The sequence below is a fragment of the Pelobates fuscus genome, chromosome 11, assembly GCF_036172605.1.
Source record: "Pelobates fuscus isolate aPelFus1 chromosome 11, aPelFus1.pri, whole genome shotgun sequence".
Taxonomy (NCBI): domain Eukaryota; kingdom Metazoa; phylum Chordata; class Amphibia; order Anura; family Pelobatidae; genus Pelobates; species Pelobates fuscus.
In genome coordinates this window covers 30480944-30498850 of record NC_086327.1, presented here as the reverse complement: position 1 = coordinate 30498850, position 17907 = coordinate 30480944, and the positions used below count along the sequence as shown (strand labels likewise).

General features: G+C 37.7%; 1 protein-coding gene across 1 annotated transcript in view; it reads right to left on the bottom strand.

The window, feature by feature from the left end:
- Positions 1–17907, bottom strand: part of SHANK1 (SH3 and multiple ankyrin repeat domains 1) — a 317095-nt gene that overhangs the window by 259066 nt on the left and 40122 nt on the right. Inside the window, exons 4-7 of the mRNA XM_063435485.1 lie at positions 17196–17304; positions 15004–15155; positions 2463–2630; positions 265–381 (exon numbers count right to left, since the gene is read on the bottom strand). Of these exons, the coding sequence (XP_063291555.1) occupies positions 265–381; positions 2463–2630; positions 15004–15155; positions 17196–17304 (546 nt within the window). The remainder of the gene's footprint in view (positions 1–264; positions 382–2462; positions 2631–15003; positions 15156–17195; positions 17305–17907) is intronic.

Below are 17907 nucleotides of genomic sequence, written 5' to 3'. Positions count from 1 at the left end.
CTGACTCTCAGGGAAAGGTAGACAAGAAGTGTGAAATTTATCAAGGTAAAGCAGATGCTATATTAGGTACAAAGTGCTAAATGGATTCCGTGGAGATTGCTCATTATTTAACTATTTACCCCCAGAACAGCACCTGTGTATGGCTTAATAAGTATTGTCCATTTGATAAACTAACACTCGTGCATTGCCTTAGAACCAGCTAAAGTATCAGTCCAGCAGTATTGAAGCAGTCTGGTGATTATGCTATACCTAGACTAGGCTTACCTTGTTGTACAGGGCACAGATATGCAGAGCAGTGTTCCCTGAAGCATTCTGGGCAGCAGGATCTGCTCCGTAAAAGAGAAGGTGCTCCAAATGCTGTGAATGCCCATGCTGACAAGCCTAAAGAGGAAAAACAAAATAGCAGCCTTGAAGATCCATAAAGACCATGTCTGAATATTCAGTCCATATGAATATACCACCATAACTCCACTGTCTAATAGAAGAAATGTCACAAGGCAGACTTTTATAAAGGCTCAATGTGTTTTGGTGATTCAATACAGTCACCAGAGGCCAGAAAGTATGAGCAGGGCACAAAATAACACCTGCGCAGTGGAATAAAATAGCTAGGGTAGTGTCACGACTAGTAATGTGGTCCAGCACGCAGAAACTATGTAAACATATACATAAGTAAGAAAAGGAAAATAACAGGATAGAGCGTAAACCGGACCTTAGAATGGCCGGACTAATACGCTAGAGACAGAGAATGGTCAAAGGGAAAGCCGAGGTCAAGGAAGCCAGAAAATACTCAATACCGATAAAACAAGCCAAGTCAGGGAAACCAGAGATCAGAATAACCAGGGAAACGCCAAGGATCAGGATACCAGGAAATCAGAAACACGAGAATAGCACTTTCAGGAAACCAGGAAACTGAAACCACGACATGGCAAAGTACTGGAGTGAATTAGGGGTTTAAATACCCCTCTCTAAGCTACGATTGGTCAGAGGGCGACCTCTGACCCCAGAACGTGCGTGTGCGTTGACGTCGTGACGTCACGCACACGTTAGTATAATTCTTGGGGGCGGGGCTATCCATAGGCGCGACCACGTGGTCGGCGCCATATTGGATTCGGGCGTGATGCCCGGAAGAACTACGTGCGCGGTTCCCGGCTCGCCGACGAGCAGGTAAGCTCGTGTAGTCGGTGCGGTCGTGCCGGTCGGGCACGGCCGTGAGGCTCGGCGGGCCGGTGACCGCAACAGGTAGTATACACTGATCAGCCACAGCATTATAATCACCAACCGAGTATTGTGTATGTCTCCCTCATGTTGCAAAAACAGCTCTGATGCGTTAAGGCATGAACTCCACAAGACCTCGAAACGTGTCCTGTGTTATATGGAATGCTGGGTTGTAGGGCCTCCATTGAACGGATTTGTTGTTCCAGCACATTCCACAGATACCCAATCGGATTGAGATCTGGGGAATTTGGATGCCAAGACAACAACTTAAACTCTTTGTCATGTTCCTCAATCCATTCCTGAACATTTTTTGCAGTGTGGCAGGATGCATTATCATACAGAAAGAGGCCACTGTCATCAGGGAATGCCATTGCCATGAAGGGGTGTCTGTGGTCTGCAACAATCTCTAGGTAGCTGATACATATCAAAGTAACATCCACATGAATGCCAGGACCCATGGTTTCCAAGCAGAACATTGCCCAAAGCATAGTACTGCTTCCACTGGCCTCCATTTGTTCCACAATGCAGCCCTTCCTTGCAAAACTTTTAGTAGATACTACCACTGCATTCTGGGAACACCCCACAAGAGTTACCATTTTGGACATGCTCTAGTCATCAATATTTGGTCCTTGCCAAAGTCACTCAGATCTTTTCACATGAAATTCAGGAACTGGCTGTTCACTTCTTACCAACCATTGAGAGGTGCCATTGTGGTTTTAATTTTGTGACTGATCTGTGTAAAACATGATGTTTCAGGTTGTCTATATTTGACGGTCCTGAGTTTCAAGGTTTGAGGGCTCATTTGGTTTGATATTATATGTTGGCACCCTTTGACATCCCCTCAGAAAAAAAAGAGGGGCTCCTCACATAAGAGAGTTGAACCTTTGTGTTTATTTTGGCTAGACCATGGGGGAAACAGAAAAGCTATCATTATCTCTGTCACTAGACTACCAAGCGCCCTAGCACAACTTTTTTTTACCAGAAAACCTAGATAAACATCAAGAGCAGCAATGGCTGAAATTAGCATCCCAGAGGTTTGTGAACTGCATAGCCCATGATTCTTGGTTATATTGGGCTTTTAGGAAGTGTATTTTATCCAGAAACATGTTCAATGCCAAGGCTTGTCACCATCGCTTTATGCTTACCTTCTGACTTAAAATTAGGTAGGCAAGATATTTTGAGGCTCCGTAAATGTAGCACCTCTTTATATAGAACTGTGCAAGTACAAGAAAAAATGTTCTTCTTACCTGGTGAATTTCCTGCCACCCATTTTCATCCAGAGTGCCAATAAGTGCTCGGTTATAAAGCAGCAACTCACAGCACCGAGGGTCGCCTCCTACCATGGCCGTGTGGTACAGAGGGGTCAGTCCTCGACGATCCTTATAATTTGGAGAGCCACCAAGGTCCAAAAGTGTCTGCAAAAGACATTCTCATGATTATTCACTAAAGTGTTTTGTATGTAGAAAGATCGGACTCACAGAACACACAGTCATGTAAGCAAATAAATATATTTTTATTACATGGTGAGTACGAGAAGTAAAGCAGTGTTTCAAGTCTTTCCCTTGAACATATAACATGAAAAACAACTTCAATATTTCCAACCCCCTAAAAGTTTAAAGGAACACTCCAAGCTCAGCCCACTCTATTGCATATGTTGCCAGGAGTGCCATAACCACCCATTCCCACCCAATTGAAGTAGTCAAACTATTTTGACTATTTACATGGTATATTCCATCCTATGTCCCTTCACCTCCCTTTCCTGCTAAGATCTTTTATTAACTCTCCTGAGCCAAGCGCCAGCTCATTGGCTAACAGCATCACCTGATCACTTTCAGCCAATGAGCTGAGCTCTTTATTTTCGAGCTTAGTTAAGATCGAGCTTCTGGCTCATTGAGAGGCAGGGAATGGTGCCTGGTGGACCTGAGCTAAGAAGTCAAACTACTTACATGTGGGGGGTGTCAGGGAGCTACTGGCTCCAAAACCACTACAGCGAACTGCAGTGTTTACGAGCAGACAGTTTTAGGCCAAAGTAGTACAATTGAAAATATAGATGGCTTACAGAATTTTTTAATTCGGCTATTTTACCCTAAAATACTAAATTCACTTTGCTATCACTTTGAATGCCCAACAATTCATGGTTTATTGAGTAGTCCTCTCAAATTTTGTGACATGTAAAATATTAACTAATTTTTTATATATATATATAAATGTCTTTACAAATATGCATTCTGATACCAAGCACATTTCTTTGTTCCTAAAGTTTAGTATGCCTTGCACTTTTTATAATGTGGAAAAATACAATAATTGAAGAAAAAAAAACTGATAAACAAATTCATATGAAAATAAGAATTTTCACAACTATTAAATCCCGTGAAAATAATATTACGGTATATTTTGTAGGTGGCGTGTAATAAAAGCAGATACATTTGCATGAATATGAAAATATATCTACATTAAATATTTGCTGATATGTCACTGTATAAATAATATATCTCTATAAGTCTCCACTGATGCTATATATGACTTATTCATCGAGTTTGAATCCAGTTACCATGCGCTCTTGAGGATTACGGCTCTAGAGTGCTATGGTAACCATTAGCATACTTGGGAACTTTTTAAATGAGCTGGCACCTTTCAAACATTAACCCTTTATTTATCCATAATGAGGATTCTATGTAGTAATAGTGTAATGATGTGTATTGGTCCTCAAAGAATCCCCAAACATTATATCGTTGCTGTCGTCGCTAACATTTAAGTTAGGGATTGGTGTTCGCAAAACCCAGGTTATAAAATAGTTCAATGCGTTTCAAGGTTAATTTAGAAGGTTAAGGTTAATTTAGAGGGCTGCAGAGGTACCATGTGCCTTTGCAGATGCCATGTGAGATTTATCAATTCATTGAGATAGTATGGAGAAACATATTTTCCTAAATATACAGGATTATTCACTGAAGTGAGAATTCAAAGTGAATTTTAAAATTCAGACCAATATAGATTAAATGAAAGCATATAGAATTTTTCCAATTCGGCTATTTTGACCTTAGATTTGAAATTCATTTTTGAATTCTCACTGTAGTAAATAATAGGTTTTTGGGAGTAATGATAATAAATAAAAAAATAATAATATATTTAAGCAATTAACATATGATTGTTCTCTTGATTATTACATATAAAGACCAACTGATACAACCTAAGTAGGCTATTCAATGCTAGAGAAGGGTTCTCTAAGGATTAGATTTTTACCAAGAGAATTATAAGTATCATTCGCAATAAAGTCAGCATTGATATAGCCAGAATCGCTTTTGCTATTTTGCATTATTTGGACTTATCAGCCTATTGTACTATGAAACAAAAATCAGCCGGCAGCCTAAGTGTACAAAAAAAAAAGCATTCAAATAAAGAAAAAGGTTTAATAACAGTCAGAGGATTAACCGCTTAGCGGACGGTTCAGAATTGCACACAAGGCAGATTCTTTGACACTCAAGACAATAAAGGATCTAACACATGTGGAATGCCTCTATGTGGCACAGTAGGTTACTACAGTACCTTCCTTCTACTATTGACCTCAATACGCTATACTCATTTGCTCCTATAGCAACTAGACAGATACTGCTAAACGGGGAAAGGAGGGGGATTGCAGATTTTTTTTGTCTTTCACACTATTGTCTGTTAATCATGAAGCTTACTATACTAGATTGCTCATCTCTAAAAAATAAAATAAAAAAAAGAGGGCATCTTATTTCTCTAACGTTACCAAGGAAACAGAATTACCCCCTCCAGTGATTAACCCCTACAGCAGCTCTGGCTGATACTGGGCTTTAATCCAAATTTGTACAGCCCGCAGGAGCACAAGTGCTGCATTAGAATTTGCTTGTATTCCGAGATGCTCTGTAATATGTGAGCTACAGAGAATTTGGATGCAAACATCGATCCGAACAAAAAAAAAAAAAAAAAAATGTCACGGCCACAGTCCTTTCCACTAAAAAATAAAAAAATAAAAATGCTGATTTTATGAACATATGCTACTTGCTTCTGTCTTTCCAAGCCACAGGGCTATTGACAACTAATGAAAATTCAGGATGTGTATGACAGTGTCTGCCTGTGAGCTTTAGCAAGCTCCCGATATTTATCAGGGACATGCCCTTCAATAGGGACCTGACAGTTATTTTCCATATGCACAATTCATTCCCTAGGATAATGTATTACAACTCTCATTGGCCTCAGCAAAATCCAGTGCAAAGGGAAGAATAGAATGCGGTCACGTTCATAACCGACCAGCAAGCCACCGAAATAAATAAATGTTCTCATCCTGTTTCAGAGATATGCTACATCTTATTTTGTTTTAGTTAGAGATGCAACTTTTTCGGCCCACAAGGCAATTGCTAGCTGATGAAAATGAGTGTCTGTACGTCAGTAAATGGAAACTAGTTCATGTCTATTATGTTTATTCCAGATTTTCTTTTTTTTCATTTAGTGTAAAACTGACGGTTATGTAGAAATTATTCACTGCAACTTATCTCATAGCTTAATCAATATTTATTGTGCTGGCACTCTATTACAGAGTGGTGCAGGTATTAGAGGTAATCCCCATAAAGGCCTCAATAATATATACAAAAAATATATCTGTTAATGCCGCACTCAAATGCATATAATATACATTAGTAAGAATGAATATATAGATCTGCAAAAATTCATTTATTATACATTAAATACACCACGTTTATAAAAAAGAGAGAGAAAAAAGACCACTGTTGCCAAATATACAGACTGATGATCCCTCTGTTAGTTCATCTACAATGGTTGTGAAAAAATTCCATAATATATACATTTGAATTATTTACAACTATATACAGTCTGTGGATATAATATAGATGAAGCTGAAAGTTCATGCAAGCTCTGGTGGATCCACCCCGTTCCCCGTTCCCCGTTTTCTGTCTCACGTGTCTTGTGTCTAGTGTGTGCCTAGGCTGCACGCTCGGGACAGAAATGCCCCTTCGAAGGCCCTAGATGCAGGAGTGAAGTTACTGATAATTTAAGCGTGGCAAGTTTGGCAAGTTTGGGATGGCTACACATCATGAGACTCGGAGTTCTACACCAACTGAGGGTCTATGACTGTCCACCACTCCTGTAGACTGTGAGGTAGGTGTAGCACAAGTGTCATGATGTATAGCCAGGTGATGGGAGAATTTAAAAGCTGGGATATATTGCCCTATTTGAACTTTTTATTCTTTTTACTTGGAAACGAAGAGGGTGTATTATGCTTCGGGTTGACCTATGCTTTTCCAGGTGGTTTAGTATAAGGAAACATGTAGACGTGTATAGATATAGATATAGACTATAAATATAGAGGTGATTTATCAATAGACAACAAGTGCTATTCTCAGACAAAGTGCTAAAAGCAGCAATGCATTCCATTGGTTTCCATGGTGACAGCTGCGTATTTAGCACTTTGCATAGCACCTGTTTTTGCCCAGATAAATCTCCCATTCAATGTTCCATTCGACATCTACATTCACTATAATGTGACCAGAAGAGGTGAGAGAGAGATGTGTCAGCAAATTGTCTCACTCCAAAAAGAAAATGTCTGGAGAAACAGAGCCTTCAGATACCTGGAACTCAAGTCCCAGTTACAGTACCACTATCTGCCACACTTATCCTGTTGCTGTGAGGTGGTAAATAAATTTCTAGATAGGAACAAAGATAAAGGCTTAAGTTAGAAGAAAATACAGTTGGTAAGAAATTGTGATCTAACAAAACTGTTGAAGACGAAGAGGGAGTTGTGGGTGATAAGGCAGAGGTCATATGAAATTTAAATGGATAGGTAATAGAAATGATGGAGAGTTAGGGTAAGAGAGACGGGTTGTAGAAATGTCAAAATATCAGGTAAAAGTATGGAGAGCCAGTAGAAATGATGGAGAAGGACTGGTGACAGTTAATAGGAATGAGTGAAAAAGTGGCAGGAAGGAGACAGGAAAAAAAAAATAAGATGAATCATTAGAAGTTATAGAGGAAGAGCAATGGAGAAATATTAAGAATGTTGAGAAAGCGGCAGTAGGGATGTTGGACAATCAGTAGTAGTTATGGAGAATCAATAGGATGTCAATGAACAGTCTATAGAAATGATGAATCAGTACAAATGTTGATGGACAGTCAGTAGGAATGATGGAGAACCAGTAGGAAGGTTGGACAATCAGTAGGAATGATGGAGAACCAGTAGGAATGTTGATGGACAGTCAGTGGAAATTATGGAGAACCAGTAGCAATACCAGGGTACTCTTTATATAGAAAAGACAGGGAAGGCAGGGAAGGGGGAGGGTGGCCCTGTATGTGAAGGATAGCATAAAATCTAGCCTAATAAAAGTTAGTGAGGTGAACATAGAGTCCGTTTGGGTTACGTTAGAATTTGGTAATCACACAGTAATTCGTGTAGGCGTGATTTATAGGCCCCCAGGACAAATTGAATAGTTAGATAATCTACTAGTTGAGGAAATAGCTAAAATGACAATGAAGGGGGAAGTTATCATCATGGGTGACTTTAATCTTCCTGATGTGAATTGGAAAACAAAAATAGCTGCTTGTGCCAGGAGCACACATATTCTAAACTCCCTACTGGGATTGTCTCTAAAACAAGTCGTTGAGGAGCCAACTCGTAAAGAGCCCATACTAAATTTAGTGTTAATAAATGGAGATTTGGTATCCGATATTACTGTAGGTGAAAGTTTAGGATCCAGTGATCATCAATCAGTGTGGTTTAATATAAGAACAGTTTTTGTGACACAAAAAAAAAAGTTTTAGACTTTAGAAAAACAGACTTTTCTAAAATTAGAATATGTGTAAAGGAGTCATTATCAGACTGGAGCAATTTAAATGGCGTCCAAGAGAAATGGGATTATTTAAAAGTTGCACTACTGAAGGCAACAGAAAATTACATTAGGCTTGTCAGTAAAAGCAAAAAATTCAAGAAACCACTGTGGTACTCCGCAGACGTGGCCAAAATAGTAAAAAACAAAAAGTTAGCATTTAGTAATTATAAAAAAACCCAGAGTGAGGAAGACAGAATGATCTATAAGATTAGGCAGAAAGAGGCTAAGCAAGTTATAAGAGCTTCCAAATCACACACAGAAGAGAAAATAGCACAGTCAGTAAAAAAGGGGGACAAAACTTTTTTTAGATACATAAATGAGAAAAGAAAAGTAAAACAAGGATTAGTTAGATTAAAAACAAAAGAAGGAAGGTATGTAGAAGAGGATAAAGGTCTAGCTGACTGCCTCAATGAATATTTTTGTTCGGTATTTACAGATGAAAATGAAGGAGAGGGACCTCAGTTAAGAAAAAGGATAAATGAGTTATTTATTACACGTGAGTTTACAGAGGAAGAGGTTCTATTTCAACTGTCAAAAGTAAATTGACAGTTGAACATCTAAAAACACATGGATTTCAAGATCAGAGACAACATGGGTTTACTTCAGGGAGATCATGCCAAACTAATCTTATTGATTTTTTTGATTGGGTAACTAAAATTATAGATCAGGGTGGTGCAGTAGACATTGCTTACCTAGATTTCAGTAAGGCTTTTGACACTGTTGCACATAGAAGGCTTATCAATAAACTGAAATCTTTAAGTTTGGATTCCAATATTGTTGAATGGGTGAGGCAGTGGCTGAGTGAAAGGCAACGGAGGGTTGTAGTCAATGGAGTATATTTGAAGCTTGAGCTTGTCACCAGTGGGGTACCTCAAGGATCTGTACTTGGACCCATTCTCTTTAATATTTTTATTAGTGATATTGCAGAAGGTCTTGATGGTAAGGTATGTCTTTTTGCTGATGATACTAAGATATGTAACAGGGTTGATGTTCCAGGAGGGATAAGCCAAATGGCTAATGATTTAGGTAAACTAGAAAAATGGTCAGAGTTGTGGCAACTGACATTTAATGTGGATAAGTGCAAAATAATGCATCTTGGACGTAAAAAACCCAAGGGCAGAGTACAGAATATTTGATAGAGTCCTAACCTCAACATCTGAGGAAAGGGATTTAGGGGTGATTATTTCTGATGACTTAAAGGTAGGCAGACAATGTAATAGAGCAGCAGGAAATGCTAGCAGAATGCTTGGTTGTATAGGGAGAGGTATTAGCAGTAGAAAGAGGGAAGTGCTCATGCGATTGTACAGAACACTGGTGAGACCTCACTTGGAGTATTGTACGCAGTACTGGAGACCGTATCTTCAGAAGGATATTGATACCTTAGACTTAGAGAGAGTTCAGAGAAGGGCTACTAAACTGGTTCGTGGATTGCAGGATAAAACTTACCAGGAAAGGTTAAAGGATCTTAACATGTATAGCTTGGAGGAAAGACGAGACAGGGGGGATATGATAGAACATTTAAATACATAAAGGGAATCAACACAGTAAAGGAGGAGACTATATTTAAAAGAAGAAAAACTACCACAACAAGAGGACATAGTCTTAAATTAGAGGGACAAAGGTTTAAAAATAATATCAGGAAGTATTACTTTACTGAGAGGGTAGTGGATGCATGCAATAGCCCTCCAGCTGACGTGGTAGAGGTTAACACAGTAAAGGCTATCCTAACTATAAGATATTGCCAAGGACTAATGAAAGTATTTAGAAAATTGGGCAGACTAGATGGGCCGAATGGTTCTTATCTGCCGTCACATTCTATGTTTCTATGTTTCTATGTTTCAGAACAAATGTTGATGGACAGTAAGTAGGAATGATGAAGAATAAGTACACATGTTGATGGACAGTCAGTAAGAATGATGGAAAATCAGTAGGATGTCAATGAACAGTCTATAGAAATGATGGAGAATCAGTACAAATGATGATAAACAGTCAGTAGGAATGATGGAGAACCAGTAGGAATGATGGAGACCAGTTGGAATGTTGATGGACAGTCAGTGGAAATGATGGACAACCAGTATAAATGATGGAGAATCAGTTGGAATGATGGAGAATCAGTAGGAATGTTGATAGACAGTCAGTAAGAATGATGGAGAATCAGTAGGATGTCAATAAATAGTCTATAGAAATGATGGAGAATCAGTACAAATGATGATAAACAGTCAGTAGGAATGATGGAGAACCAGTAGGAATGATGGAGACCAGTTGGAATGTTGATGGACAGTCAGTGGAAATGATGGACAACCAGTATAAATGATGGAGAATCAGTTGGAATGATGGAGAATCAGTAGGAATGTTGATAGACAGTCAGTAGGATTGATGGTGGAGCAATCATAGGCAGTGAGTTGTGAGGCAATACAAAGTGTTATATTGCAGTGATATTGAAGAGATATGCTACAGAAATTATGAATAATTTAGTTTTATGAATAATAGGATATGAACTGAGAAATTAGTGTTTTATTGATGAAAAAGGCAGTGCAGATTAAGAATGAGAATTAGGATTCAGTCAAATGGATGTTTATGGATGTAATACAATACTTTGGTACATTTATCTAGCAGATTGAAAGGAGATTTTTTATTCATACCATGAATATATAGTATCAACTTCTGAATTCCAGGGAAACTGAAACTACAGTTAAAAGGATAATTTTGCTTAACAAAGAAGTGTTGTTGTATAGATAACTTTTGTTTCTGTTTATGTAGTCCAACCCACACCTCCCCTGGCTGTGACTTACACAGACTGCATGAAAAACAAATGGATTAATGTTCAATCAGATGTTAACTTGAGTTAGAAGTGTTTTATCTCTTTTTTCTGTCAATTAAGCTTTAAGCACTTACTGGAGACTCGTGTAGGGTCCAGTAGGCTATTCACAGAGTTTAAGAAGGTTGTGTAAGTCAGTTGCAGAAGGTGTGACTAGGGCCACATACAAAAGTGATTTAATGAAGTAAAGTAGTAGCAAACAAACAATAGTTTGGAATTCCTGTTTGGGCTTCCTACCTCTTTCATATCTTTGAAAGGCAGGTGTGGTGGCTTATACTGATGCACAAATCATAGTGGGAGACACGCACATCGATCTACCACAGTAAACTATGATCATTAATCCTTAGATTTCATCCTACAGCCATCACCTAAATCAATCACTAATAGACGTAGGGTCAAACAGCACAAAAGGAAGGCTGATTACATTACAAGGGAAATGCATTATCCAAATGTTCATTTTAGAATAAAGTCAGAGTCATATCTGCATTGTCTAGAATTTCATAAACCAGTCTATTATTTAATGGATATTTGTTTTGTTTTGTTTTTCATTTTATTTATTGGCTTGTTGAGATGTTTTTCAATCAGTTCACTTTTACTCAATCAGACCAACACAAACCCAATCATTATCCTGAAAAAAAATTTTTTCTTGAATACCTTCATAACAGTCTGTTCTGGGGGTTGATTAATGATTACAATTTCAGATGTGTTTGCATTAATTAAGCTGGTGGATAAGGCTTTCAGAAACTTGCTAGATCGGTTTGTTTCTGTCTTTCAAATTACATTTTGTACCTTCTTGTTAACACATCCAGTGCCAGGAATATGATACCGTTACAGAATTAAATGGTAACAATAATATATTGTTGCAAAAGAAAAAGTTGAATGTGTTGTTTGAAACGGCATGTGACATACACAGCATATATTGTTCGATAAGCAGTTACGCACAAAAGAATCGTCCATATCTGAATATACAGGTGATACTCGAAAAATTAGAATATCATGCAAAAGTTCATTTATTTCAGTAATGCAACATAAAAGGGATAACTAATATATGAGATAGACGCATTACATGCAAAGCAAGATAGTTCAAGCCGTGATTTGTCATAAGTGCAATGATTATGGTTTACAGCACATGAAAACCCCAAATCCACAATCTCAGTAAATTAGAATATTGTGAAAAGATGCAATATTCTAGGCTCACAGTGTCACACTCTAATCAGCTAAGTAAGCCATAACACCTGCAAAGGGTTCCTGAGCCTTTAAATGGTCTCTCAGTCTGGTTCAGTAGGAATCACAATCATGGGGAAGACTGCTAACCTGACAGTTGTGCAGAAAACCATCATTGACACCCTCCATAATGAGGTAAAGCCTCAAAAGGTAATTGTGAAGGAAGATGGATGTTCCCAAAGTGCTGTATCAAAGCACATTAATAGAAAGTTATCTGGAAGGGAAAAGTGTGGAAGAAAAAGGTGCACAATCAGCAGGGATGATCGCAGCCTGGAGAGGATTGTCAGGAAAAGGCCATTCAAAAGTGTTGGGGACTTTCACAAGGAGTGGACTGAGGCTGGAGTCAGTGCATCAAGAGCCACCACACACAGACGGATCCTGGACATGTGCTTCAGATGTCGTATTCCTCTTGTCAAGCCGCTCCTGAACAACAAACAACGTCAGAAGCATCTTACCTGGGCTAAAGAAAAACAGACATGGTCTGTTGCTCAGTGGTCCAAAGTCCTCTTTTCTGATGAGAGCAACTTTTGCATCTCATTTGGAAACTAAGGACCCAGAGTCTGGAGGAAGAATGGAGAGGCACGCACTGCAAGATGCTTGAAGTCCAGTGTGAAGTTTCCACAGTCTGTGTTGATTTGGGGAGCCATGACACCTGCTGGTGTTGGTCCACTGTGCTTCATTAAGTCCAGGGTCAACGCAGCCATCTACCAGGAGATTTTGGAGCACTTCATGCTTCCTTCAACAGATGAGCTAAATGGGGATGCTGACCTCATTTTCCAGCAGGACACACTGCCAAAAGCACCAAAGCCTGGTTTAATAACCGTGGAATTACTGTGCTTGATTGGCCAACAAACTCGCCTGACCTGAACCCCATTGAAAATCTATGGGGCATTGCCAAGAGAAAGATGAGAGACATGAGACGGAACAATGCAGAAGAACTGAAGGCCGCTATTGAAGCATCCTGGTCTTCCATAACACCTCAGCAGTGCCACAGGATGATAGCTTCCATGCCACGCCACATTGAGGCATTAATTGCTGCAAAAGGGGCCTAAATCAAGTACTGAGTCCATATGCATGCTTATACTTTTCAGAGGTCCGATATTGTTCTATGTACACTCCTTGTTTTATTAATTGCATGTAATATTCTAATTTACTGAGATTGTGGATTTGGGGTTTTCATGAGCTGTAAACCATAATCATCCCACTTATGACAAATCACGGCTTGAACTATCTTGCTTTCCCCTTTTACATTGCATTACTGAAATAAATGAACTTTTGCACGATATTCTAATTTTTCGAGTATCATCTGTATATACAAAAACAGTGGACTTTCCACCTAAAATTACAGAAATTTGAATTAATCAATTTTGAATTTAATAAATAGTCACAATGAAATAAATGTTCCCATAATATATTAACTTGTCTGCACGATATAGCACATTGTTCCCACAATCCAAGTATATCATGAGCACAACGGAATAGAACATGTGCTGATACACTTGTATCGTGGGAGCATTTAATCGTTAATTCCTTCAGGACTCTATATAAAATAGCTTTCATTACACAATAGCACTATCTATATTTTATATTGCTTCTAGAAAAAAAATAAGCTGTGTTTTTATAATTGTATAATTTTATATTTGTAGTAATATATTTCACTTCAGATCTCATTGGAGGAATCATGCCTTGTAGATTATATTGGTAAAGCTTTAATTAAACAAATATGCATGAATGTTCAAATTTAAGACAAGATAGAAAAGGGTCAATAGATAATTTTCATAAACTCTTCATGCGCCCCGGGATTCACCGACCATGGTGTCGCAGGTCATATCCAGCACTGTTCCTTGTGGGATGTTGCATCACATTTGCACTTTATCATCAGAACAGACTGCAAGTCGAAAGAATTTGATGGATGGGACATCTGTGCAGTGCTACATCAGGTCACATGACTGTTGCGTTAATGTCACTTGCAGCAAGAACCATTATGTCACGGTCAGTCCACGTTACTGTGGAAAATGCCCCTACTTTCCATATTCAGATAGTTAAAGAGTTTGTTAAACGAAAAAGAAGAGGTGAAAATACAACAGGTGTAAAATGAGAGTGAAAAAAGGCAAGTATATGAGAAACACTGTATTTTGGTATGTTTGGCCAAATATCACCAATGGGAATCAAAGTCTTTAGAAGCTTAAGGAATTGAGGAACAAGGAATAATAAGCAAAGATATGGCAAACACTATTGTCACACTAGGTGTTCTGAAATGGAAGGGACCCTCAGACTAAGTCCCCCACACTGACAGTACTGTTAGTGTTTATTCAATAAGCACCCAACAGTAATGAATTTAAAATTGAATTGCACATGGTGACTATGGATCAGTCTCTATTTATCATGAATAGGGTATGATGCAAGGAGGACCCTTTTCTATGTCTATGTGTGCCCAGTAGGTTAAGATTATCGTAGAAAGAAAAAGGAAGATGATAACACAGAAGAAAGGCAATGGAACATAATTTCAACCAGTCCTGGATTCCATGTCCTGGGTTTGAAGCTTGTCCCTTCGTTGCATCATGGCCCTGTCCATCCCTTTGGCCTATGCCCTGAGGTAATATATCCCAATGTTGAGGCGTCTGAGTTAAACAGTTATGAATTGGGTAAGAACTTAAAAAATTTGAGCATCAATGTGCAAAAAAGTGTGGGACACTATCACGATGGAGTGAAAAAATGGTGCAAATTATATAGTTGGAGTGAATAGGGAAGGAGACATAACACGAAAAAGGAAAAAGAAACTGGTAGGGCAGGAGGAACACCTTATCATGAAATGGTTAAAAACTAAAACCAGGTTGAGATAATTCAGTCATTTAACACCTCACTATTTGTGAGGTTATAACATACCATTAAGGCGTTGTAGTTTCGAGCACATACAGATTTATGTAGAGCTGTCATTCCATCTCGTGCTCGGAAATCAATGTGGGCACCTCCAAGACACAACATCCTGATGACATCCACAGTCCCCTCAAGCTGTGCTGAAAGGGTTAGGGGTGTCTCTATAAAAGAGCAAAACACGCTAGTTATCGGGGGACTCTAGAAGTATTTATTGAGCAGGCAGTATCGAGGATGTGGTAATATGTGGGTACATGGAAAATAGTGTTTTGGGCAGGAGTGTGGAAAAAAAAATACAGTTTAACGATTCAACAAAGCAACCACCTTTTTCTCATCCTGAATTCAATCCTGTATACAAATTAATATGGAAGCCCAGAGAGACCATGCATGTTTAATACATTTCTGACTTGTTATCTAGAGAAAACAAGTGGTAGTATTGTCATAACAAGTTGTTTTCTCAAGAAAACAAGATATTTCCATGAGATAACAAGTTTGGATCTCTAGATAATAAATCAGAAACATTAAAAAATACACGGCCTTTCTGGGCACATACAAATTAAGCTCTGCACAGAGACATTTTTACTGTCAAAATTCTATAATTAAATATACATTAAATAGATTTGCTATTGTTTTTTTTAAAACCTTTAATACTGTTTAGTTGACAGGCAGTGTAATCCATCCATGCCATGAGGGATAACATCTCCGAGATTGCTTATCTTGTAGTCAAATTGCTGATACTTGCTATGCACATTGTTTCTCACCCACCAGTTAATTATTATAATTGCAATCTTCATTTTTTTTTTTTTTTTTTATTATGTTTCTTAATCTCACAACATGCCATTTACAATATTAAAATCAGTGGTCCCTGAAAGGTAAATTTGTATTTGTATTTTTTCAATTTAGCCGTGGGCAATCCTTACTTCCTGACATGTGTACAGTATATAATGTTTTGAAGATACATTTATTGGCTGCCATCTGTGTAATTAAGAAAAAAAAAAAAATACTGCAGATGTTTTTCAAATGAATCACAAAAAAAAGTGAAATCTGTCAAATCTGACATTTTATTTTTTTGAACATGCAGCTGTTACAAACTATTGCATATATATATATATATATATATATATATATATATATATATATACTGCTACAAAAAAACATACACTTTCAATTTCATGGTAGTTTTTAATCAAATTATTAGAGCAAGGAATTTATCAGCGGAACGGTCAATTTAAAAAGAAAAATGCAAATAAATACTCATGTATTGTAAGCTCAGAGAAAGTTTTTTTTTCATTTATCTAGAATATCTCTCCATCTTGTAATAGGTAGCCATATCCCACAGGCAAAGGCTCACTGCTATCCAGAAATAGCAGAACCATCATTAAGGAGAAAGGATCACGTAGGTAGAGTTGTCTAATTTTTTGGGGGATATTTAATTCAGAGGTCAAATCCAAAGGTTCGAGTTAAAACCTAGAAACTTTCAAAAATATTGCATATTGTGCTAAAAAAAAAAAAAAACGGTGCTGCCTTTTTATTAACAAAAAAAAATGTGATTTAGGCCTAACTGTACTGAAATTCAACTGGGAGTGGACTTTTAAAAAGCTCACTTTGAACCCATCTATACTTTCAGGTTTTGTCCATATTTATAATTTGCAAATATGGAAATTGACAAGTCAGACAAAAAAAAAAAAAAAAAAAAAAAGCTCAAACAAAAAGAGTTACATGGATTATGGGAAAATTGTTATTGGCAAACATTTTGAAAAATGTAAACTTAAAGGAACGGTCCCACCCAATAAGTTGCTAGAGGAGCATCTGGGTGTTGTCTTACCTTAAGGGGTGTAAACCATTTTCCAATTATTTAAGCCTTAGATATGGGGGCCGGGAATGCCAGTTTGAACATACATTAATTCTACAATGATTTTGAAGTAATATATGTAAAGCAATAAATTAAACATTTTAAAATAAGGTTTGAATAAAATTTCCTTCAATGTGAATTAATTATAAGATTTTGATTATTTTCATATAACATATTTTACCTTGTTTTACTAACATATAATGTATGTACATGCTAATGACAATTCAGAATATTTTAATACCGTATTTTCTAATGCATACTTTTCTAGCCAACTATTTCTGCAGGAATCTATAAATAATGAACACAGGACTATCGTCTCTTCTCCGGATTTTCCAGCAGATCCCCTTCTTACCTCCTGTTTCTGAATCGTGATAGTTGGGGTCTAAGCCTTTATCCAATAATCTGGCCACTTTCTCTGCAGATCCATGCTGGATGTACTCCAAGAATTTCTTAAGGCCAGCCTGAAATATCAACCAATATTATACTTTATATGTGCCCTATTTGCATCACATTATTATGACACATTTCAGAAAACATATAATTTAGGTAGACCATTATTGTAATGGCCCAGGGCTGAATTGCATTCAGGCATCTTTTCTACAAGTGCCCATTTAACTCTCCAGAAATCCTTTAAACTAGACTTTATTGTTTAAAGGGATACTATAAGCACCCATACCACTTGATCTCATCGGAGGTCTGTAGTGTCCCTGTCCCCTTAGCCCTGCAATGTAATACATTGCAGTTTCAGAGTGTCTCTAAGTGTGTGTGTGGTTGGAGATATTCTGGAGATAAACTGGAGGTAATCTGAGGTATTCAGGAGGATAAATAAAAAGTTAAGGTTTGTTTGATTTAAATTATTCACCTCATTGGAATGGCAGACTTAGTTCAGTGTAATAGTTGCTTTGCATTTGTTTCACGTTCCACTTTTTGGAGGTTTGGTTGTTGTCTAATCTGTAGACAGTTCTCTATTTTGCGGCAGGAGATTGTATTTTTGAAGTCTGAGATTTGTAAATTATCTGGTAAACAAACTCAGGCTGGAACTGCTGCAAAGCCACTGCCGCAGA